Genomic DNA, 27324 nt, shown 5'->3' on the forward strand with positions numbered 1-27324 from the left:
ATGGAAAAATATGTTAGTGTTAAGGAGTATTCTAGAGATTGCTATACAAGAATTTAAATGCGGTTCTTCCTTGTACCCTAGTAAAGCTTTGAGTGTAAGTTAATATTGAAAGTAAAAATGACAAAGGAAACATATGATGACATTGATGTATGACAAAGAAGTTGTTATAAACTCAAAAAATATCATAAACATACAAAGATGGTGTTACCCTAGTTGTTTCCATAATGCTACCCCTTTAAAAAACGAATTAAGGATAACTTCTTTTAATATATGTCTCAAAGAGAGAATTCAATTTTTTATTTGTGCATGCTAATGGGCAGCAATCTTTAGAGACACAATTTTATTGTGAAGGCAAAATCATTAATCTAATTTGAAATGAAATTTTAAATAAATAAAAAATACTAAAATAAATCAGGGCATTTGAAAAAATAATTAATTTAACAGAAGAGAAAAATATATGCACATTTCTCGAGGAAGTGTAAAATAAAAAGGAAAAGTGAAAAGAAAAAATGCACTTTACGACCTTATACTACCTTGCTATACCTACTCAATGATCCCTAATTCTGGTTTTCTCAAAGCTTTTAGTAGAATAATCATGAAGATGTGTGTTCATTTGTTGGGCGACAACAATAGAATTGATCTGGTGAGATTGACTTGTTTATAGACATTTAAGCATGTGTATTTGTTGGGAAACAGGACAATGATATCCAGATCGAATGGTGTACAATCTCTCCAATAAAATGGGGATACTGTAAACACCATTGGATGCTCTTTTAGGGCGAGTATTGTGAAATAGAGGTCATCGTAACTTTGTGGGAGAAAAAGATCTAAGCAGGCTACCAAAGTAGGTTAAAAATTAAAAAATGACATATTTACAGAATTCATCACACGATCACCTGACTTTCTTTATACAGCGAAATTCATATCATAGAAAAGCTCACCCGAGAAATGGGGATCACAAAAACTGATATTTTTTCAACCGGGGGTTCACATTGCAATATCATCTTTTTCACAGCATTTTGACAATTGGGTTCCAATGCACATGCTCAGATCCCCATCCAAAGGGCTTACTTGGATGCTGGGGAACAATTTTTTGGTGGTCATTGAGATTATCAGCTTTTGTGTACCATAATTTCAGTACATTAGTTTTCTCAAATCATTTGTTGTCATTGTTGGATTAGAGAATGCTGAATGACGGGTGTTTTCACTTGCTCCCCTCCATCCATCTTTAATACCAATTACTAAAATGGGCTTAATACAGTCAACTCATGAAGAATCAGAAGAAGGAGGAGAACCAGAAGAAGATGAAGCGGCAGCAGCAGCAGCTGGGTTGCTGCAGCAACAAGAGGGTAAACAATCAAGGAAGGTTCTAGAGCAGGAGCCTGAGGTGCTTCCTTGTCATCCTTCTGCGTCTCCATTGTCTCCTCAGCTATCATGCAGTGGGACTCCATATCTGGGTTCTTCGGTAAGAGTGTGGGACCCATATCATGTTTTATCACAGAGCCATTTTGTTCCTCCTGCTGGGAATCATCATTCTTTGAACACAAGTGCCTTGCATCATCATCATAATGGCAGTGATGAGTTTGATGGGTTTGAGGATGAGTTGGGTGTAGAGGTGTACCTGATTCACCATGCAGAGAGCACCATGGATGAGAAACCGGATTTGATAGGTGGCAGGTGCCCTTCTGCAATTTTGACACCCAATGGGAAGAGGCAGGCCAGGGCCCTGGCTGTGTTTTTGAATTCACAAGGGCTTAGGTTTGATGAGGTGTATTCTTCCCCTCTGGAACGTGCAAAACACACCGCATTGTTTGTCTGCCAGGTATGTTAGTAGATCTTAGTCGTGACTTGTTTTAAACTTATGGGACAATGGAATTTTCGGCTCGGTTCTCTTATTTATGCATATTTAGACAATTAGGGTTAGGAATATTGTCTGATCTTTTTCTTGCTCGTATTTCTTCAGCACTTGAACATTGTGTTGTGAGTTTCTTTCAGCTAGGTGTTTCTGTATTGGGTATGGCTGTTAATTGCAGCAGTTTCTTGCAAGTGACAGGGAGGCCCACCCTGTAAGACTCTTTTTGGTAACCTCCAATTTATGCTTGCATTGTCCTTTGATTATCGATTTTATCTAGCTTGGCTACTGCTAAAACCTTTTTGTGGCACATGCAAACCTTCATTCATTGTCCTCCCATCTAAACAAACGAACATGGCAGAGTAACTAGTTACCAAAATATTTGATAAAAAAGCTCATAATCGCAAGCAGACTGCACCCTGCCACTGAGAAGCTGTGCCTTTGTTGCGGTTTAGTTTGATTTTTTGTTTTTGCTTTGTATGCTTGTTATCAAACTTTGCTTGTTCCTTGGAAGTTGGAGAGACTGTAGTCCAGTGAAATTATGTGTTGTTTACCCCATTCTGGTTATGAACTGGTTGTGGATTTCAGCAGTGATGGTTTGTTTGAGAAATTAAATGTCTGCATGCCTTTCTTTTACATTTACCAGCTCCCCGATCGATCTTTCATATAGACTTTCTTGTCCCTGCGAATGATTTGAGTAAATAAAATGCAATTTCTTATGTATGCAATATAATTTTGATGCGATTAATGGGTGGACCTGGAAAGGGTGATTATTGGCTTTCATGGCTTGAGGAGCTTAGTTTAGCCAGAGTGTCCTGATTGGTATGATTTCTGCAGGAGATGGACATTTTGGAAGAGAAGATACAATGCTCTGATGGGCTGATAGAAATGAGCCAAGGTCAATGGGAAGGTTGCCATTTTTCAGATATTTACACCCCTGAAGTTGTCAATATTATCAACAGATCTCAGCCTGACTTCTGTGCACCAGGTGGGGAGTCTGAACGACAAGTTGAGTTCCGTATGGTAGAATTTTTGAATAATAAAGTGCTGCAGAGGTCTGTGAAGTCAACACAGATGGGCTTTGCACGGTATCAGAATAATACCAAGGTATATGGCAGTCACAACTCTTTGATGCAGGTTCATCCAATTGAAGATGGGGATGGAACAACTGTTTCACAGTGGGAATTGTTTAATGGACAGAAACAACTGGCAAAAAGAAAGTCTGGTAAAAGCAGGCTGCAATTTGTAACAACAGGAGACAATGAGACAGAAGATGAGTTGTCTCCTGAAGATAGCAACATTCATAGGCAAGTACAGGAAAAATCCAGAAGGCATTCTGAATGTGTGGGCATTTTCACACATGAAATGGCCATTAAGTGTCTTCTGACAGGTCTTCTGGGGTCTAATCCACTAATGATCCAACGTATTTGTATAGACAACTCCTCCATGACTGTTCTACGGCATTCTTCAAAAACAGGATGGAAGATTGAGAGGATCAATGATACTGCTCATTTGAGGCTTCTGTATGAGAAATTGTTTCCTCATTGATATTTTCTATTCTCTTCTAAAAGATGAATAACTTTTGATGGTATGCCAATTCTTTGTCCGATTGATATGACTCCCATGGGATTAATGCTAATCTATCAATTATACAAGAGAGAAAGTTGTCCTTGGTATGTCATATCTTTGATATTGTCTAGAGTTGGAAACAATGGCTTTGACATCAGTTGGCTGATCTATACATCATTTTCCAGTATGTGATAATGTTGATCCAATTATGCTGGTTTCTTCGGTATTAAAAAATGATTACAAAGGTTTGGAATGGTTGAAGCATATTAGATATTATTATTTAAGACGATATCATCCACTTGATGCTCAAGGTTGCTGTCAGATTATGATATTATGGATTATTTTATGGGCCCTCAAATTGAGGCATTTTCATCGAGAAATTTTTATTTCTATCTTATTTCCATGCATGACATTTCTGCATGATCTAGAAATTTTTGTATCTGATCATTAATGATCTTAGACAATTTTTTTATCATTAATATTTTTCTAACTTGTAAAAGAGAATTTCTTAAGGCGTACAATGGGTTTCAGAAAATTATTGATGGCTGGGTTTTTTAATTTTTTGTAGAAGTAAGTTAACGTATTGTAATTGAATGTGTGTAAATATTTTACTTCTCACGGTGATGTAAGATCTACCTTAAGAGACCCTAGATGCCAATGCTGACTTCAATGAAAACTTTCTTCATAAGGCAGGACAAGATTGTTAAGAGAATGACTAAATTTCATGACAAATAACTCTTATCCAATTGAAGCATCACACTGCATTCACTTTTCAAAGAACTTTTAACCCTTAACCCGATTTAGGGGTAGATTGACTTGCTTTGTTCACGGATGTAGATATTTTATATTCACTGTGATTTAAGATCTACCTTCAGAGACCCTAGGCACAATGCAGACTTCAATAAACTTTCTTCAGTATGTAGGACAAGACTGTTAAGACTCAAGAGTATGCCTAAATTTCATGACAAATAATTGTTTTCCAATTGAAGCAGTATCCTACAGTCACTTCTCAAAGAACTAATCACCCGTAACCCAATTTAGGGGTAGATTGACTTGAATGCTACTTCTATTCTTCTTGCCGTTGTAAAATACTAAAATGTAATACTTGAGCAATCCATGCTGGAAAAGAATTCAATCATGGATGCTGGCTTATGGCCTATGCGCTTGTAGCATTTTTATATAGCATTGTTTCTATTATTTTCTTTCTAATTGTCTGGCTTTTCCTTGTACTGAATTATTGTTGCAAGACTTTTATTTCAATCTCGTTTTGTTCCAAAAATGTATTCTGGAGCTTGTGTTTGGTATTCATCAGGCATGTCAGTGCTGTAATCTAATGTGTTGAGAATTAATAGAATGTTGCGTTGCTGCCATTCATCGAGAATTAGATTGGCTTATATGAGAAGAGGTGCATTATATGCTGATTGAAATATAGTAAAATCCAGAGAAAGCATATATAAACCTGGCATTCAGTTTGACTGTTTGGAGACATGCATTTTGTCATAGGGTGACTCTGTTGAAATCTCTTTCAACTGGCGCTGTTGGAGATCCAACGGTCATTCTGTTTAGAACTTCAGAGCACTGTTATAAGAAATCATTATAAGAATCTCTTTGCAAACGGATTTAATCTATTAAAGGATCTGTCATTTGGTTGGCCATGAATACCTTAATGTTATCTTTTGATGTATTATCATTATTATATCCATTTATTAACTCTTGTTTGACGGAAAAGACTGTACAGAGCCTTTGATCATCAAGAATAATCTACATTGCAGAGAGGGCTTTTTATTGTGTCTAGGCAGGGATGTTTAAAAGGTTAAAACTATGGACTTTCAACTGAGGAAAGTCACCACAAGCATTCCTCCAAACAAGTAATTGGTAGATGAACAACTGTGTTCTACATTTTCCTTTATTTCGAATTATTTTCTGGAGACTAAGGAGCAGAAATCATTATCATGGGGATAAGTCTATTTAAGATCTCATGATTCATGGTAACTCATATACGAAGACATAATGCATACTTATTTAATACCACCAAATATGGGTAATGAGCCATATTAATAATGCTTACTTTTTACAAGTCATTCATATGGGTAATGAGCCATTTTAATCATTACCAGGCTGGTTAGACTCTCTTTTATTACCTTTTCTATTAGTACCACCAATGCCGATGAAGACAGTCAATTCTGCTGTTTATCAAGCATTGTTGTTAATCTTCCTGTAGTGTTTTTTTCAAGCGCTATTCCATTTTTCTAGTCGCACTGATATACTAGATGTATAAATGGACAACTAGGAGTCTTTTTGGGATGGTGTATACATTATAGCAAAATCGAATGAAAATGTGTGAACAAAAAATACTCTAGGAAGATAAGTTGATTCCAATACTCGGTAACATAATTACATTTTTTTGAATCTCAAGGTTCTTGGGAGTTGTGACCGTGGCATAGGGGTATAATTATTCTCTCAAACGTTAAGCCAACATCTAACACAACCATCATCGCTGATGTTTATACAATCATTACTATGATTGTTTTTTCTAGTTTCTAGAGTACTTAAAACAGTCTTATGTTTGGAGGAAGTGTTTGCAGTGTTCACTGTCACTTAAATCTTGAAGTCCTCTGTTGGTATGACAGATGCAACCAATACCTGTGACGCACAAAGGAGTACAGTAATGAGAGCTCTGCAAGTGTGAGACTATCTTACAGAACAATATTTGGGATTCAAAAGCTGGTTTCTTGTAGTTTTTCAATATATTTCCACTGGTTTTACCCGAGAGAGAAAAAGGAACAAGAAAGAACTGAAAACAAATACTAGCCTAAGAGAGGCAATGCGCTAAGATTAAAATGTTCTATCTATTGCTGAGATTTGATAAACCACATAATTTGGCAGTCAATAAAAGGGAAATTGAGCATATTTATAGCAATGCAGAAGATAAATGTTTATCCACAAATAATAACAGGAGGGGGACTAAGATTGTCACAACTTCATATATATATATATATATTTCAAATCGATACACATTTGCAAAAATACACATTTGCAAAAAAGGACAGGTCAATAACGGACACTTTTAGGCTTAACAAATAGAGATATACCAAGAAATTAACAATGCTGACAAAGCTTGTTACCAAGCATGAGACATTGAATCTAGATTAACAATGAACAAGAAGCCAAAAATGGCCTAGCAGAAAATGCTTCAAATCATGCATGTTGAAATCCTGAAATTCGAGAGGCATTCTAATGCCCATCACTTGCATTCATTCCTTACTCGACATATGATATTGCCTCTATCAAGATTGTAGTGGAGTGACGCTCTGCATATTCAATTGTGCCTCTTTATTGCATGTCAACTGAAATTCAAACTCAAATGAGGGTGGCCAAATCTGCATTCAATTTCCATGCTTATCCTCCATGGAACTCCATAAGCCATTAATTATTTCATTATGTTCAAGTGGTGTGGGTCATTGGTTTGGAGTCATGAATGATTGTGACACGTTCTCTGCATATAAATTGAATTATTGCAACTATTGATCGTAAGAAGTCAACGGTCTGCTGGCACTTAATCCCATTATAACTCCTCTAGATTAGGCACTTTCAAAACTATTGCCTTGCACCTTTTCACAGCTTCATCCATCAATTGCATATGGCTCAAGATCTGCTGAAATGTCTACTCGAGGGCCAAATAGAAACACCAAAAGGGCCCCACCTTACAATGACTTGACCAATGGTAGGATTTTCCGCTTACAACAATGTATTTCCTTTGAGGGTTCTTTTGGGCCGTTGGGTTAGAAAGGGCAGACGACGGAGGTTAAAACAAGAAGTAACATCCATGTGTTCCCTCCGTAGGTTGACTGGATTGAATGGTTGGCAGGTCTCTACAAGCCAAAATAACCCCACTGGCCAAAACACTCTCCAAGCTGTGGTTTCTGAAGATACAACGATTCCTAGATCCTTCAATTTTTATAAGGTCATTTTGAAAAACACTCTCCAAGATGTGGTTTCTGAAGATACAACGATTCCTAGATCCTTCAATTTTTATAAGGTCATTTTGACCTGCGGGAGCATATTCATTTGGGAAGCAAGGCAAACTTCAAATGGCAAAAATTGCAATTTTTCTAAGTTGTAATCATAAATCAGTAAGTTTTCAGTGATTTCTAGAAGACTTTTGAACTCAGGAAAGGAAGGACGCGGTATCCATTGGACATTGAATTAACTTGATATCAAAATTGGAATTAAAAATGTAAAATTTTGAAGAGATTATTTACAAACCCTTAAAGACAACTTTGATCTGACCCACTAATTCTCTTAAGGTACCTCTAAGATCTTGAATATCATGGATTGACATTCCAATTCAAAGGAGTTTTCATATGATAATCTTGTACCTTCACCATTGTATTTTGCATCTAGAATTTCAGCTCGATCAACATCTAGTTTTTGAAGTTTTGATTGGGCAACTTTCTTCTTTTTTGATTAAGTGGGATGGCAAGTCATTTTGCACTGTCCGGTGAATATGACTACACATTACTTACCATCTTTTGCAAAGCAACCAACTGTGATCTATGCTTTTGTGTTGCCTTATCTTTTGCTTATACATCGACTACTCTGAAAACTATTTTATTCTTATTAATGATGCATGCATTGGTTAATATGTCAATTTGTAAGGTGGAAAGATTATGTTTGAAGGTCTGCTCATTGACAACCATTGGGGCTGTTGGTTGAAAATTTTGCAAACTAGGGAAGTTTACAAAATTGTGGTTTCAGCCATAGTATGCGAGATTAAATCTCTCCTAATTTATAAGAGAAGACTCTCCCTTTTGTTTACCACTCTCTTAATCTAGAATACAACACACGCTATGATTTCTAATCTAAACATGAGTGTTACATCATCCTATTCTCTCTTTAGAATAGATGTTATTCTCCTCTTTTTTCAAGAAAAAATTTACAATGCAGAGGAGTTATGATTAATAAAACTTCAAAGTTACAAAGAAATAACTTAGAGCATATGAATGAAAAATACAAATAAAGAAGCAAAGTTTCCTTAAAGGCTCAAAGTCCTCTATTGCTTCTCTGGGACGACAAAAGCGTGTTCAAGCTCAAAGTCTTGCCAATCACTATTATCCTATCAACCTTTCTTCAAATAACTTCTGTAACCCACTATGTCAACTAAGATAATCAAAGCAAGCAAAAAGTCTTTATCTTGATCCCTTATTACAACTTTTGATAATATTATCTTGAAATAACAATATGACGTTCAAAGTCTTCAAGTTATTATCTCCTTCTATCAAGATGACAAAACGAAGCACAAAGTCTTTGAAATGATATCCCTTTCACTAATTACTAATCCTAATAAACAAGAGCTGAAATATGACACAAAGTACACAAGCCAACACTTATTCTACTCTTTAATGATATTTTTCCACAACACCTTTACATAATCAAAACAAGATTTAGTAAGAATGCTCTCACCATAAACACAATGAATCCAACTCAAAGTTTGAATGCCAAAGATACTTTCTTATTTGATCAAGTTTGCAAAATAACAACAGGAACACAAAGTTTCACTTTTGCTATTTACTTCGGCAGAGTTTTGTTGCATAAGATTAAAGATACTAATTACAATAAGCAACCTCATATATATAGGTTAGGTGCAATGAGATAATCTAGGAAAACTATGACTAAATCAAAGAAGAGTCCTATTTGACTTAAAACTCGTGCATACTCTAGATGAAAAACTTAAATACAAAATGACACTTGAGGTGTCAAAGTCTTATTACAAAAATGAACCTACAACTTCTAAAATGTGAAAAATACTAAGTGTCACTAGACACTCCATTTTGGTCTTGTTTCATAAACTCCTCGAATTTCTATAGAATTGCCTTCATTTGTTCTTCATTGGGTCCTTTGGTATGGCTTGTAATGAATTTGACCTGAGTGATGGAATCTCTAAGGCTTATGTAGCATTTCTTGTGTTTCTTGAGAAGAGAAGTCAAATCATCCAGATTGACTTGGATGTCTATTAATCTATCAATAGAAGATAATGAGAAAACCTCCCTGTCCACCTCTTGTTCAACAAGTAAACTGAATTCTTTGATAATAATATCTTCATGAAGAGGCTTTTGATTTTCATCAAGGAATGTACAAAGAAGTGCTGATATCTTTTCAATGATGTCCTTTCCTTTATCATTACATTCCTTTTGGGATTTTCTCATATCTTTGACAAATATTTCTAGGGTGTTCATTCGATGTTCCAGTACCTCCCTTTGTTCGATATACATATTCCTTGAAGGGAGTACTCCATTATCAACTAGAACATCAAATTGAAAATCTTCTAACTTCAACCAACAGTTGAAGTTCTTCTCATGTGTCTCCAATTCATTTGAGAATAGATCCAAAGTCTTGTCTATCTCAAACTTTATATCTTCAAGATTATTGATCAAAGTAACTGCATGTTGACGGGTGTTTTGACACACTCACCAACAGTTAAGTAGTTTATGTGAACACTCGCCACCTCTCCTGAAAAGCAATAAGTTTTGGGAAACTAACTACTCTAAGGTCTCTATAGTCAGGTCTTGACGGTGATGGGCAACTCAATGGTTGATGTGGTTGTACCTGTCAAGGGGCCTGGTGGTTGAAACAACTTCCAATAAGTTAACTTTTTTTTTTCCCTGTATTTTATGATTTAGATTCTCTTTCAAAATAAACAACAAAAGATAGATCAAGGAAACAAGAAAATAACAATGAAACCAATACAATAACAACTTAATGAACTACTCAATTAGCACCCTGCAATCTAAATATTGTCAATATCATTCAAACCAGCATTCAGTAACGAACCTCCAATAAACATGCAAAGTCATGCAACCTCACAAATTCATGGAAACGAATATCACCACAATATTGTTCTATCACATCAATTCCCATACACCACTTGAGTGCACAATATCATTCATAAAGCGATAAAACGTAAGATCAAAACAAGTTGCTAATTTCAAATAATAGACATTGCCAGATTGCAAAGAACAAGTTCATAGCAGATACGCATAGATCAGGCAAAATCATGCAAAACCTGCTCAATAATTAAGGTACATGCTAGAGCAGCAGTTGAAGTCCCCGTATTAGTGACATGCAAAATTCTTATAAAATATCCTGCCACCATTAGCAACTATATGTTCATCTTTTACTTCTTTTTATAGCTCTTGTAGTTGCTAATGAAGCATGCAACTACCTCAGCAGGAGGATCAACAACATGTTTGATTTTGAACTTGTACTTCTTCAAATTTTCCTCTACATTCTTACTTTTATTCTCTAATTTCTCTATTACCCCTGAAGCTTGTTGACACTGAGTTATCAAGAATGTATATCTATCCATTAACTCAACATAAGTTGTAAAATAACGTACCACATATGCGTCCCATTGACGGAGTACATTGCCCTCCTCAAAATGTCCAGCACTAAGAATACCAAGCCCAAAAACACCTAACAACTTCTCTACAAACTTTTCATATTTTTTTATCGACCCAAGGAGAGGAAGACAAGAATTTGTTATGTCCTTTCCATACTGTTGCAACATCTCAATCTTTAATTCTAAAATATATATATAAGACTGCAAATTTTCAATACTATCTCCTCCCAAGAGATCTTACACCATTATGATATCTTTCCCAAGATTCAAAATCTTATTCAAAATCTCATATTGTTTAGCAAAAATGTTGAGCTTTCTCTCCCACTATTGAGAACATGAAGTCAAAGCTCCTCCTATCTGGGTGGCTTTCCTATATACCTCCATAGAATTCTGCAAAAAAATTCTAATTTTAGAAGCACTATTATGTGCCCATGTTTTTGCAGTTGCGGCCACCTTTCTCACTTCAATGAGTGTCTTCACATCACTTCTGGAAGCGATGAAGTTGAAGGTAAACTGTCATCTACACACACGACCAGTGGCTTGCCCATTTCTACAAGTAACTGTTTGTATTGTTCCAACTGTGCTTTAACCTCTGAGTGAGAAATGTGTTATTTCTCTATTCTGCTCCTTACCACACTGGTAGCAAGTTCCAAAGTATCCAACTCTCCCCACTTGGTCTGTTTACCCAATTTAACTTGTGAAACCTGGTATTTTGGGGAGCTCTAGCCTTCAACTTGTACAGGAGTTGCAATATCAGCAATCACCTCACCAAAACTAGTTCTAGAAAAATGATGTATGGTTTTCGCTCTCTTTGTTTTCCTTGTCTCTTCAGTGATTGCTTGTAGCAAGGTGATTTTTGTACCACTTTCTTTTTCTTCTCAAAAGTGAAGCTTAACCACTGTAGTGTGTTTTCATCCTTATCACCTTCACGTGGTACAATCTTCACAGTCACCTTGTGTACCTTTTGTAATTGCTCTTCTCCTTCATCTTTCCCTTCCTCTTCTTGCTTAGGAATTTGAATATCTTGGGCTGAAGTACCTTGTTGAACTTGACTTGTTTGGAGAGCAATATCAATATTCAACTGTTGTTGTTTGTGCAATTCTCCTAACCTGTCACTCATTTCCTCTTCAAATCCTTTATCAACTTTATCTGTTTCTTTCAATTCTCCTTTAGCTGCTAATTCTTTTAACAAATTTTCCTGGTCCTCAGGAGTTAAAACCAATCTGTCATCATGTTCATCCGCAGGTCCATCTTGTTCTCTCTCTCCTTCATCTGATCGCTTCTCTGGTTGATTGTACTCATCCACATCCATGGGATCCACCTGTTCTTGTTCAGGCACCTATGAGTGTTTCCCAAGTCGAACCGATTTTATTCTTTTCTTTTTCTCAACTTTCTTTCGTGCCAATTGTATAATCGGTTGCTCATCTTCCTGATTAGAATCAAACTCAATATTATAAATAGTCACATTTTCAGTAGCAGGAGTTAATACTTGTATTGATGGAGGTGATGTCACTGATGTTGTAGCAAATGCATCAGTCGATGTAGACACTGGAGCTGTTACAGGAATTGTAGTAGTTGATGATGTAAAAATAGGAGCTTGTGTTGTTGCAGTAGGTGGGGGTTGAGTTGATGTTGTTGTTGTATCATGAGGAGGTTGAGTTGATGTTGATGTTCCTTCATCAGCCTTTCCTTGCTCATCTTTCTCAATGGCACCTTCTCCTGGCCTTTGCCCAGTAGCAACCCTAACGGGATGTATTTCCATAAGTGGCATGGCTCCTAACCCCTCCCTTATTCCAAAATTTGTTGCCTTCTTCAACAACTCATATTTTTGCATCTGTTTCTTGACTTGTTCCAGAAGCTCCTCTGTGGCTAGCTCAGGTCCAATAGCTTCATCTGGTTTTGTGGATGTGTTCTTTCTATAACTAGACATTGTTCTCCAGGCATACTCCCTGTGTACCTTTGATTGAGGATTATCAGTGACTGATTCTTTCTGTTTTCCTTTTGAAGCGCTTGACCTAATCTTCAAATTCAACCATCGTTTAGTTCTTTTTATAACATTTTGAGTTACTACATCTATATTTACATCTTCTTGTCCCGACCATTTTATTGGAGAGAGGGGTCTCTTATCAATTCCTTGTTCTTTATATGTTTGATCTAGTAGCTCACCATCATCCCTCAATTATTTAGGGAAATTTGTCTCTATTTCAAAATTTCTTATTTGTGGAACTGAGAGCCGAAAATAGCTTTTCTCTCTAACTTCAAAATTGTCTTGGAGGTTGGCCCAAAAGTCTTCTAACCTCGGTTTATGCCCATCATAAGCTTTTGGCATCATCTGCTTCAACTTACCATATAGTTCATAATGTTCCCGAGCATAATTAAATTCTTTGAAATGTAAGTCATGTAATTCTTGCTCGGCTGCCTTAGCTGCTTGAATTTTTGAACAAGAAAAATAACCAATTGTTACAGAGAAATCAACACCCATTTTGTGCTTTAAAGACAATAGTGATGGGAACCCAACCATCTGCCTGGCATATTCTAAGAGTATCACCTGATCATTACAATATCTCGGCAACAACATGGGATTTCCTGTGAAGCCACTAACTCTAATATATGTGGAACGTTGATTCTGGATGAACCAACATCCCCATTCCCTTATTATTGCCATTGCCTTTGGGCTTATTCTATAACCTTCATCACCCGTGAGCTTTATGATAACAGGGAAGAGGAAGGCATCATTTATCCTCTTGAAATGTACTTTTGCATTGCTCAGAGGGAGTTGAGTATAATAGTCCCACACCTTCTTCTTCCCTTCTTCATTGCTTAGTTGGCCTTCTATTTGTAGCCCTGTAAACTTGCTTACCCGAGCAACTACCTAGATAACATAAGAAGTAAAGAAGGACTTCTTCGTTCTATGCACATCAACCGATTGATTATGTATGTTATCCGATAGTATTTGGGCCTAGTCGTAATATTGTTTTCCAATCAAAATAGTAGTCATAAACTGGAACATCTAGGGGTGAAAATGTCGGCAATCTGGCTTACCAAAGACCTTGCTCAACATGATTATTAAGTCCTGTTGCAGCTCCTTGAAATCGGCCCTTAAAATATCACTGGCCTTTAAACCTGTCTTTATCTCCTCTTCGAGCTAGTGTTCATTCATGTGTCTCTTACATGAAGCTACATCCTTATCCCATACCTTTGCAACCTCCTCCTTAGTAGTTAGCGACTTCATCACTTGATGGAATACCAAATACAAAGCCTAGCATGTCCGTTGAAAAATCTATCATTGTTCTGCCTTGATCATCTATGCACTTCCTGGTGTGTGCATTCTAAAACTGTGCAATAGTCATAATAAATTCTCGGGCTTGGACAGATTGTGGAAAAAATGGTTGCCTCCACTAGCCCCGACCTCTTGATCCTCCTATAAGGAGAATCCAACCTTGTTTTGCCCAACTGTGTTATAATATCTTCTAGTTCAATATGTCCCACTTTGATATTGGTCACCCATTTGATTTGATCCTCCAATTTGGAAGCATAAGTCTAACCTTGGTAGTGGTACTTTATGGTTGCAAGTAGCTTATCCAATTCCTTAACTTTATTGCTAGAGGTTGGGTTCATTTAATTGTTCTAATTTGCAAGAAAGAACCAAAAAATAGCCTATCACATAATCAAAATATCAATTTTATCACCCACTTCGGAACTTCGGTGTTCCGAGGTGGTAAACTTCTTCAAAAATATTAAACTTCGGAACTACGAGGTTCCAAGGTAAGGATAAGCTAAAACAACCAAGCCCAAAACGTCGGGGTTTCGGGGTAGTTCAGTTGAAGGCCCAAAAGGATGGTCTGAAACTCCAGGATTCTGGGGTGAAATAAAACAATATGGTTCAGGGGTGAAATAAAACAGTAGAGCCCAGAACTTCGGGGTTGAAGGCATGGCCAAAGGAGAACAATTTTAGAATCCCAGGGTTTTGGGGTTGTGACGGGCAAAACACAAGACTTCAGGATCCTGGGGACCCAAAATTTTGAACCTCAGGCACGCGAAAAACACCAACACGTAAAACAAGAAAAGAAAAAAGAAAAAGCCAATGAAAATCTACACTAGAAAACTAGAAAATCTAAACAAGAAAACACAAGATGGAAGAAATCCACCAACCTGGCAAGAGAAAACGCGCGAAAGCACGGCAACATGGAGGCACGAACTCGGGAGGTCGGGGCTAGAAAAATGGAAAGCTTGAATGCACAAATGAACTTTGAAAATTTTATTTTCCCTATTTATACCCTCCGATAAGTTGTTCATACGATCGCCTTAAACACGACCTTGAGAGCCCAAGGTTCTGAACTTTCGAGGTGACAAACAACAAAAACCATGAACACACCTCAGAACTTTGGGGTTCTGGGGTGTGTTTCAACAACAAGCAAGGCACCCCGGGACCCCGGGGTTTCAGGTTTCCGAGGTGGCAACACAAAACAACTTCGGGAATCTGGGGTTTCAAAATTCCGAAGTTCACAAACAAACAAGCAACAAAACATGAAGAACTCGGAGTTTCGGGATTCTGAGACTTCGACAAAAAAGAACAAGGCAAGACCTCGAGATTTTGGGGTGTAGACCAAAGACAGGAAACAAAGGGGGTACCTCGGGACTCCGGGGTAGAACTCAAAACGAAGCAAAGAACACCTCGGAACTCGGGGATTCCGAGGTTTCGAGGTGCAAAAGGCAAAAACTAAGAAAAACAAAACTACAAGAGGCAAGGAAAGGGGACCCGTATTTTCAAGACAAGGAAACTAATGGGGTTAGGTATGTAGGGCATAACACTGGATAACATAAAATATGTTGTAATATACTATTGTCTAGATTTTGGTGGAATTTATGAATTAAATTAGATATATGCTTGGTGTTTATTTTATGTCATGACTATTCTTGTGTATGCAACGATAAGAACATGCAATAAATGAAAATAACATAATTTTCAAAATGAAATTGTAAACCCTTGTATATTACTATTGGAATGGTGAATTTTGACACTTCTTACACTAGCATTTTATGCTGCAATTACTCATAAATTTACAAACAATACATGCAACACATACCCAATTCTGCAATCATTTCCAAACATGCCCTACAAGGGGTTGCTCAAGCTAGAAATATCATATAAATTCATGACACCTTCAACCTGCAACATGGCTCCATTATTGTGTCCAAACCCTAGCTGGAACTTCCACAAATCTGCCCAAAATTCTGCAAATAAGCTCAATGATGAACTCTGAATGAATCCACCTCACAAGTAGAGTTGGGATTTTGTCCAACCTACAAATATCCAAGGGGTTTCATCCTCAGAAATGGTTGTCACTGTCTCACCAACAACTAAAGAGAAATATCAAGTATCAAACAATCACATAATATCCCCTTTGGAGAAGGATGAGGCTCCTTCTACTCTCAATGTGGGATTACACAATAGAGTTATAGGAAAATTCAAGCTTCATGCAATCATTATTGAATTTCCCATATTTGTATTAAACTAAATTTCATTATATGGCTGGAAATGATCTGATATACTATTGCAGATGGAGTGTTATTGTTCAGACAACGCTTTCTTACCAGGTGTTGCAATTTTATATCCAGATTGCTTCTAAAACCCTTCAAATTGTTTCAAAATAATTCTTTTGCCTTTAACCATCTAAAATTTATTACTAGCAGTCTGCTTTGGATGTAATTCAAGGCACTTGATCACTGTAATGAGTTTGTTGAGTCTCTTGGGGTTTCGTCCAAAATATTTTCCTTCCAGGGGTTTCGTCCTGAGAAGTTGCACACAGATTGCAGTTTGCATAGAAAATAATAATAACTTTGGCTGAATGAATGAAATGCTACCTCCACCCCTTTATAAAATAACTCCAACCAATACAAAAAGTCATTGATGCTTTTAGAGACTTCTTCTTTAGTTGACTTAGGCAATGGAAATAAGTATATTAATTATTTTATGACCCCCGAGTACCATCGCCTAGAGGAAAATAATGTTATAACTTAAAGTGGCCCCCCTCTTTAAGACTCAATGAAAAAATTATAATAATTATTTTCATATATATAGCTTTTTGGGGTTCCAAATTATTTAATCTCTCATTCCCTTTATTTCTTTTTTAATTCTAGCCTTGGGAATGTTGTAGGCCATAATTTGACAACCTGTGGCTTGTCAAATGAGAGGGGACATTACAAATGTGTACCTTGACTCAATATCTTGTCCATCCACTCACCAACTGATCTCCCACGTGAATTGACTTGTTCAACTTGCCTGATGATTTGTTCATCCACTGATGAGGTGACTCGTTCAATTACCTCTAATGACTTGGTTATTTTGATCAAGACACCAGTAAGTTGATCCACCTATTTCTTCAATTTATCCTTCTTGACATTTTCTTCATTAAACATTGCCACAAGATACAAAAAATATGTTTGAGCATCTTCCACCACTCCTTCATGTGTCTTCTTCTAGCAACTCCTCATTAGCTACATCATGAACTTGACTCTTACCTTTCCCTATTGTGAACTTAGACTTGGAAGCCTTCTGAGTTGTTGTATCATGTCTATTCTTTGTTCTCAACTCAGAAGTCTTTCCCACAGGTCCTACCATGTCATCTTCAGACCCGGTCTAAAAAGGCTTCAATTGAATACCTTGCTGAGTCAACCAAACATTGGTATTAGCAAGGATGTTTTGGAACCTAGCCTTTATTGAAGTGTTTTCCTTTTGGGACCATTGAATGAAAGGAAAAGGAGAATCAACAACTTTGTTCTTCTCATACATAGGACCTAGGATGTTTCCATCATCCTCAAGATCCTCAGGGATATTGACAAGATCTAAATTTTTATTTTTTTCTACTGTCAGGTGACAATAGTCAAGCCTCCTGATACCCCCTTCAATTTTACAATCAATCCACACATCTTCAACCCAATGAACATGAGTGCAACTTTTCTTGATTTTATTCTTCATGCCTCTATAGTCAAAATGTTTTCTAGCCTTGAAGAATTTTATTCTTACCCTTCTCATTTCCTCTTCCATAGCTCGGGCCTTGTCGATAGAATTGATAGAATATCTCCCAATGGTCATGGGGAAATTAAGACCAATCTTGTGAGCACTAGATTGACATTCATGCACTACTATCATTTGTCAAGCCATCTCCATGAAAATGATTATATCAGATGGGTACCTAGGAAGCATGAAAGGCTCACCATCGAAGCATCTAATCCTAAGGTATGCAAATGTAGGGAATTGCAAAAAAGTACATCCATATTGATTCACAACATTCCAGGCCTCATCTAATGCTCTCTTCTTATGGAGATCCTTGTCAAACATACACATGTAATGAGCAAAGAAAGCATCATTGACTCTTGAAATAATGCAAACTATCCTTGAGAGTCAACTGTGTGAAATATTGATAAACAAGAATATGACTCCTGTCTCCTATGGTGGATAAACTTAGAAAATGCCTCATTTAGGAAGCTACATATACAAGATATGAAGTCATGTATAACTTCAAGGTGGTAGGAACTTTCGTAAATTGTTCACACAATGCATCAACAATTTGTTTACCCTAGTAGATCTTCTTCTTATTTTACTGGATTATGTGAATATATTGATACATCCACTTATGATAAGTGTCAGAAATTGGGAGCCCTTTTACCCTGCTAAGAAGAGTAATCAAATCATTCACCTCCTCAATGAAGTCACTTCGGTGAATGGTCTTAGGCCACCTTGCAATTGTGGGCCTTGGAGTCTTCAACCAATTATCAATGATGTTTCTCCTGCATTTGCCTACTCACAGGGTCATACCGATTAGCTAAGGCTAACACAAACTCATAGTTTTGTGTCGACATAGGAAAGGCTGCAACTAAATGAATTCCACTGTTGATGGTAGTCTCCATTTTGTATGACACTAGAATCTCTTTAACCCTTTTCAAGTATTCATCTAGATCTACATGCCCTATCTCTATGTCCTTAATTTTGTCAATGTTTGATGACATAGATGAAGAAGGAAAAACTAGAGGTGGGTCTTGCTTCTTGAATTTCATTACTCTTTTACTTGGTGATGGATCCATCATTTGAATATGATTGCACTAAAATATTTGAAAAGGTCATCACAATACTTGAGCCAATTAGCCTCCTTACAAGGATTACAAAATTCTAACTGATAGAACAAAATCCTTTGATTGAGAGAAAATTGATTTTATATTCTCAATTTGGAAGTGTGTGCATTCAATGCAAATCACACTTATAAGTCCAATCTGCACTTTAAGGAAGATCAAAAACCAAAAAGGGGTGCATATTGAGCTTACAACCCTGATATGCACTTGAGGAAAGTCAAAAAACATATAAGTGCATATCGAGGTTATAAGCATGATATGCATCTATGTGAAGAGCACAAGAAATGAAAACAATATTTGGTGCTAGTTGAGTTTGTATCCCCAACTTGCACCTAAGAAAGTATCATGGTGCGAGTTGGGGATACAAAACCGACTAGCACCTTTGAAAAACACTTAACTAAAAGAAAGCATTGAGGAACAATGTATGATGGGGCCATGGCCCCGACATGCACTATTGAGTGATGTTTCAATTGATGTAGAGTGGATTGTCTCTCACCTATTTATGCTACCTTATCTAGGTATCTCCTCCAAGCTACACAAGAACCATCCAATGATTCTACCCCTCACACCCTCCAAGGGTCTGCAAGACTTACCCTCTTTGACCTTCCCAAGGTCCTTAGGCTAGGATAAGCACTTGTTGTTTTGTGAGTTCCGTTTTCTTGGTTAGGAGACCTTGTTTTCCCACTCCCTTTCACACTCAACTTGAGAGTTCAACCCCTCTACCATAGGATCTTCATTCTCCATGCTACACACATAAGGATGGATGATTTTGGATGTATTTCCAACGCTACTTCTTTCTCAAGAGATTTAGGCATTTACCGGTTTGGTGTTTTATCCACAAACAACATTTTTAGGCCTAATAGGAAGACCTAATTCTAGTAGCCCTGTCTGCGAGGTATTATGCATTTGTCGATTAAACTTCCTTAACAAACCTATGAACTATTTTAGATTCTAAACACCCTTTTAGGTTTTACATACAATATCTCAAAACCGGAGGTGGGTTTTGTCATTAACATATCTAACCCTTACCGGTTAATTAGGCCCGATTGCCCCTTTCTAGGCCTAAAAAGTAGGGATTGGTCAAAACTCCTTCACCGGTCCATTTGACTTAGTGAACTACTGTTGATTTTATATCTGTACTTTCATATAGAATTCCAAACCAATCATACTTCAGCTCCACCCAACGGATTCACCCAATTAGGGTCTGTTATCCATGATCCCTAATGCTTGCCAACTCAATGTGCCAAGCCTAGGGTATGGTGGCAAATATTTGTTTTGACTTCCCTTGACTCAAAACCAAAAATAAAACATAGTATACATAACACCCTAACATTCCAAAAGGTTTTAGGAAGGGTATCCACCATGGAATGTTAGGTTGGAGCCATTTTACTATCAAAACCCTAGCTTTTAGGGCTCTTAAATCTGCTTGCAACAAAATGAAGGTTACTCACAAAACTACAACACTTCAAGACTCCAAATCCAAAAAAAATGGAGGTAAGACACCAGTCTAACAATCCATGACCTTGTTTTGGATGTGTCAATCTGTACAGGCCATACACATTTGCAAAGAACAGGTGGTAACTCAAAAAAAACACACCAAATGGGAAACCAAATTAGTTTATTTGCTTCAGATCTTCAACAACCAATTATCTTCAGTCTTTCCAAGCCTTATATTGGCCCTAGATTAGTTACACATGCTCATAACCGAATGTGTCAACCAACTAGCCGTTGGTGTGTGAAAATGTTGCAAAGTTGCTATGAGTAACTTTTGCAATTTGTTTCATAGGTGAGCAACTTTGCTCAAACTCAAACTTGGTCACTTTCAAATGAATCATATGACCTTAACAACCTCAAAACAACATCAATCAACCTTCATTAATCCAAAAACAACTTATCATATTAAGTACTCTACCTGACACCCTTAAGAGCTCACATGCCAACATTGGCCAAACAAAGACTCTTAGGGCCCTTACAATCATTTGAGCACACACTCAATGTCCTCTTGGCCTTATTACAAAAACTAAAAAACATGATTCCAACATCCTAGAAACAAACGCAACAAAATTTGCTAAGTGTCCCTGCACCATACTCTTGAGGTAGGAAAACTCAAGTCCCTTGAGTGGATAGGGCTTGAACAGTGGTTCCATGTTGTAGTATATCTCCTTCAGACATCCATGTAGCTTCAGAGTCTGGGAGACCTGTCCATTTAACCAAGTAGTCTCTATAGACTCCTTTCCTAGTCCTTTGAACAATCTTGGAGTCCAAACTACAGTCTAATGTCACTGGTTGGCTTGGGGGTAGGTCTTGTATCCAATCTACTTCTTCAGTAGCAGTAGTCTCTTCTTGGTTTGTAGCTGACTGATTTTCCTTATACTGGAACAAATCACATACAATAAAGATTGGTGATATTCCTAAGTTTGGTGGTAGTTCCACCTCATAGGCATTGTTGCCATACTTATGCACAACCTTAAGAGGTCCAAGATTTTTTATGCATAGTTTTCTAGGATACCCCTTAGGGAGTCTCTCCTTTCTCAGATAGGCCATAACCAGATCACCTATCTTGTAGTGTACTTCTCTTCTTGTTTTGTTTGCTTGTGTCTTGTATTTATCATTGTTTTGTTGCAATGTTTTCTTGACTTGTTCATGGATCTCCTTCATATTCTCTGCAAAGTTTTCACCTTGAGCACTCCTATTGTCCATGGAACTAAGATCTCTGAGTTCTAAAATACCCCTTGGATGACATCCATATACAATCTCAAATGGACTTCATCCTGTGCTCCTATTGACAAAGTCATTGTAGGCATATTTTGCTTGTCCCAATACTAGATCCCAAACTTGACCATGTTGTTTGGTGAGACATCTCAGTAAATTGCCCAATGACCTATTAACTACTCTAGTTTTACCATCAGATTGTGTATGGTATGCAGATGAAAAAGAAAGGTTAGTATCAAGTTTCTTCCACAAGGTTCGCCAAAAGTGGCTCACAAATTTTGTATCTCTATCACTCACAATACTAAGAGGTAAACCATGGATCCTTACAATCTCTTTGAAGAACAACCCTGCTATCTAGGAGGAATCATTAGTACATTTGCAAGGCACAAGGTGTGCCATCTTTTTGAATCTATCCACTATGACATAAACACTATCATATCCTCTTGGAGTTCTAGGTAAACCAAGAATAAAGTCCATACTCATACACTCCCATGGCCTTGTTGGTATGGTAAGAGGCTGATATAAACCTGTATTGCTGGAGGCACCCTTAGCCCTTTGACAAATAGCACATTTCTCCAAAGATATTCTAACATTTGACTGTAGTTTAGGCCAATGGTAGAACCTACCAACCTACTCTAAGGTCTTGTCAAGACCAAAATGTCCACTTAGACTGCCTTGATGCTTCTCCTTGATGATATTGTCTCTCATAGAGCATTGTGGTATGCAAAGTAGGTGTCCTTTAAAAAATAAGCCTTCCTGCAACATAAAATCAGAATAGGCAATATGACAAGCATTAGAAAACTTTGAGCAAACATCATATGCTTCACCAAAATCTTTGTCACCTTGGCAGAGGTCTTTGAGGTCATTAAACCCCACACTGTTAGACATAATGTGCCACTGAGAAGGGGGTGAATTAGTGGTTCTCAACTTTTTCTCTTTAAGTAACTTGTGTGTGTATACCAGTTATGGGATTGAACACAATACAAACTTACTGGTTAGTGGGGAGACTACTCACAAATGCAATCACACACAAAGGGACATCTCATAACACTAACATGTACAAGGAAAACCCAAGATGGTAAAAACCTCGGTGAGCAATGTTGTTGGAGTCTACTACTCCAATCCAACCTCACAATGAAATCTGTTACAAAGTTTAGGGTACCAACCCAAGGAGCTACAACCCCTGCTAGTTTATGGGCACCAACCCAAAGGAGCTACAACCCCTGCACCGAGCTACAACTCAGTGATCACAATGATAGAATCAAATACAAAAGTAGTATTTATGCTACAATTGAATCTTGTAACCATTTTATATACCTTACTTTGTCGGTGAGACACCTTCTCTGCTACACCGGTACACCTCTCTCTCTACTGCTGCTTTACCAGTTCACCTCTCTCTCTACCAGTTCTCACTTCTTTCAGCTGCTCTGCTGCTCTCCACCGATGTTACACTCAGCCGATTCTATGCCTGCCTTCTCTACAGTTACCTTTTCTTCTTCTCTATTGGTATGGACACTACCAGTTCTGCGCTTCTATCAGTTGAACACTTCAACCTCGTTCTCCCTCACACTCAGTCTCTTCTCTATCTCCTTGATGAGAACTTGACTAATTGCTCTCACATGCAACAACTCTATCTTCTTCTATTCAGCAACAACCCTCTCTCTCCTCTAGCACTCAAACACTTCACAGTAGCTATATCCTCTCCCAGCCAGTAGCTCCTAACAATATTTTTAGCTTGCATATTTATAGCCCAGTCTTCTCGCCAAAAGCCAATTCAAATCACAGGCAGTTAGGGTTTTCTCCACTGATCACGAGGCATATCGAATCCAATCAAATATGATCGGATCGCAACTCAGAGATGACTGCTTGCACATATCCACCATTTTCATGCCTTCCAGAACATGCCTTCCTATTTCAGCATCCTGCAATCAATCTATCAGCACACCCCTTGGTCAATCACCATTAATGGCTCGATGGATTGCATCAACAACTTTGATCTTCATCCAAACAATCTGCATCGATCAGTGCATGCCACAGATATGGTCATATTTGTCCTTCCTCGAGCCGCAACCCCTCTGCAAATATCCCTCGAGCTTTGCAGTCACCATTAATGTTGGACCAACTGCCAACTATCTCATCGTCACTCTACACTGACCTGTGTAAGTTTGCCACTTCACTTCCACGTGGCATTACTATCGGTATCCACCTTGGCACACTGCCCTGTCTATTCATCTTAGTCACCGACCACCCACATACTAGTTCTCTAACCCTACCAACACAAATCACCTTGCCGATTATCCTTCCTGCCATCACCTTTTCTATACTGCTAGTGTAACCCTCATGTCTGCACTTCACTGCTCTACCAGTGAAACACCTCTATGAATATGTTCACTTGTCGACAACATAGAAACTACCGACAACTCTCCTTATCCTTCAGTTTTCTACACTCCTCTTTATCAAGTGAGAACCTTATCTTCCTTGTCTCTTCTCTTATGTTTCACCGATTGACATAACATGTCAACTATCACCAGTGCAGATTCTGGTATTCGTGACTACCGGTGGACAGAATACATTCCTTCTTGCTGGTGAGACACATTGATGACACCAAGTCATCACACTCCAACTGTTCTGCACCATCCTTCATCGGCATCTCGGTATCACCATGTATATTCCTGCAGACTCACTAGCATCCTTATTCATCAAACTGGTTCTCCTCTCAAATGGTTTGTTAAGATGACAAACACACCATCTCAATATCTTATTCTTCCTCCAATATTCCAGTAGTACACCTTGTTTCCACATCCTTATCTAGTGTGTATCTCTGATCACACTCTCTGGAGGCTTCCTCATCTTCCACTTGTACATCCGATCTCTACATTCAATTGCCCTCCTATCTCAGGGAATCATTCTGTCGGTACAAGTGTGACTTTACTGAGGGGAGGATACATCTTCAACATGACATATGTCCCGGTAGTTTTCCATTTGTCATCTTGCACACAGAGGCAACATACTCAGTCAACCTATCACCTAGCCTGTGATAGCTTCTTCATACAGTGGGAGTCCTACTAGTTATCCTTACACTAGCAATCTGGTGGCCTGCACAAACTTCACCTCTGGTATTGATGTGATCCAAATAGAATTCCACCACTTCAGCACAATCAATGTCTATCATGTAGTCTCTTCATTCCGGTTGTATGCATCACCATATCAGCAACCCTTAGCATTCCACCACTTAAACACAATCAATGTCCATCATGTAATCTCTCCATTCTAGTTGTATGCACCACCATATCAACAACCCTTTTACTGAGTGGAGTGGTCACTTTACTGCACCTCTAGCATACTGGTACATGTCGGTTCTTCCTTCTGCATGAAGATGGTCACTAGGTTGTCATCGATGACATCACATCATATCTTCTCCCATGTCGGTCCATCTTTCATTTTGGTTGACATCAAACTCTAATGCCAACAACCTCTTGTTCACTAGTTGACATCAATGCTAGTGATACCAACAACATCCTATATCGGTTGACATCAATGACAACACAATTCCAACACACACTTTGTAGTTGCACTTATTGAATGGTTAGAACCCTTCTACTTAAGGCATCTGCTACCTTATTGGTGACTCCTTTCTTGTTCTTGATGGAAAAAGTGTAGGCCTGCAAATACTCAACCCACTTGAGGTGTCTTTAATTCAATATCTCTTGCCCATTCAAAAAACTAAGTGCATTATTATCAGTGTAGACTATGAACTCTTTAGGTAACAGATAATGCCACCACTTCTTGAGTTCTTGCACCATGGCATATAGCTCTAGATCATAGGTAGAATACTTTTGTTTTACTTCATTGAGCTTCTTAGAGAAGAATGCAACCGGGTGACCTTCTCGGCTCAAAACGGCCCCTATAGCTAACTTGTTGGCATCACACTCCACAGTGAAGAGATGATTGAAATCAGGGAGCCTAAGGTAAGGGAGTTATGCTACCTTTTGTTTTAACAACTCAAACCCCTTGTCTATTGTACTAGTCCACTTAAATTGACATTTTATCCCACCTTTGATGGTGTTCAAGATAGGTGCACACACATGGCTAAAACCTCTAATGAATTTCCTATAAAAAGAAGACAAACCATGGAAACTTCTTACATCTCCCATTGACTTAGGAGTAGGCCGATTCACTATTGCTTCCACTTTTGATGGATCCATTTTTAAACAACCTTGAGAAACTACAAAACCAAGATACACCAATTCATTTTTGAAAAACTCACATTTATCCAAGTTGATCATCAACTTTTCTTGATGTAGCTTCCTCAAAACTTGATTCAGAAGTTTGATATGCTCCTCTTTTGACCTACTAAAAATTAGAATGTCATCAAGATAAACAATGACAAACTTACCAATGAACTTTGCAAGAACCTCATTCATGAGTCTCATGAAGGTGCTACGTGCATTTGTGAGCCCAAAGGGTAATACCAACCATTCATAGAGCCCTTCATTTGTTTTAAAGGTTGTCTTCCATTCATCACCAAGTCTGATCCTAATTTGATGATAACCTGATTTCAAATCCGCCTTAGAAAAGTAGCAAGCTCCACCTAGGTATTCCATTAGATCCTCAATCCTTGGCATTGGAAACTGGTATCTAATTGTGATTTTGTTGATGGCCCTTGAATTGGTGCACATCATCCACTTACCATCTTTTTTAGGTGCCAAAACAGTAGGCACTGCACATGGACTTAAACTCTTCTTTATCAACCCCTTATCTAGCAATTCCTGCACTTGCTTTGCTATTTCCTCATTTTGAGTAGGTGTCATTTTGTAAGCAACTTTGTTTGGCAAATTTGAACTAGGTATGAAATCTATCTGATGGTTAACATCTCTCATAGGGGGTAAGGCATTCGGTATCTCATTGACAACTATGTCTTTGTACTAGTCTAGTAGGGTTTGCACCTCTTGAGGTATCACCGGTTTGGTTTCAGTCTTTGTCTCTTCTTTGGGTTTCACTATGAGAGCAGATCCTTGGTTCCCTTCATGCTTCAACAACTTCAAGAATTCCTTCCCACTAAGAAACATAACACTTGATCCAACATGTATTTTTTCACCCTGATCAATCAACGGATCCATTTGAAACTTTCTACCCTCCTTGGTGATAACATAGTAATTCTTCTCCCCATCATGTATGGCTTTGACATCTATTGTCCTCATTTTTGGATTCTCAAAAATGTGACAACCCCTACAAATTTTTGCCTAAAAAAGTGTCATTTTAGTTGCCAAGGCATGCTTTACGAGGTACAAAACTCACATTTGATAGTGTCAAATCATTGGGGGGTATCTTGTCCATCATTGTCCAAGTTTTGGTGAGTTTTGGTCTTCCTTTTCCTAGATTTCTGTGCAATTTCGGGTTTCAAAATAGTCACTGTAGGTTGAAGATTTTACTCTATGGCATGCTTCTCGAGGCAGAATTTAGCTTAATCCTTGGACTAGCTTAATCCTCAGTCCATCCTCGAATCGTGTTTCCAATTTCGTCGCATTCTGGGTTTGTTTGCTATGTCTTTCCTTCAATTTCGGGTTTTTTCTCCCCGACTGTAGGTGGGAAATTTTCCTTGAATTGCAAGTTTTAATGATTTTCATTTGTTTTCGTCTTTGTAGGGAAATTTTTGGTTAAT

At 37.8% G+C, this 27324-nt stretch overlaps 1 protein-coding gene across 1 annotated transcript; it reads left to right on the top strand.

Moving 5' to 3' along the window:
• The first annotated feature begins 613 nt into the window (after window positions 1–613).
• LOC131077105 (uncharacterized) lies at window positions 614–3933 on the top strand. The gene is made up of 2 exons (XM_058014534.2): window positions 614–1822; window positions 2690–3933. Exons 1-2 carry the CDS (start codon window positions 1247–1249, stop codon window positions 3398–3400), a joined length of 1287 nt encoding a protein of 428 aa, XP_057870517.2. The 5' UTR covers window positions 614–1246; the 3' UTR covers window positions 3401–3933.
• Window positions 3934–27324: the final 23391 nt, after the last annotated feature.

This window comes from Cryptomeria japonica, chromosome 9, assembly GCF_030272615.1.
Source record: "Cryptomeria japonica chromosome 9, Sugi_1.0, whole genome shotgun sequence".
Taxonomy (NCBI): Eukaryota; Viridiplantae; Streptophyta; class Pinopsida; order Cupressales; family Cupressaceae; genus Cryptomeria; species Cryptomeria japonica.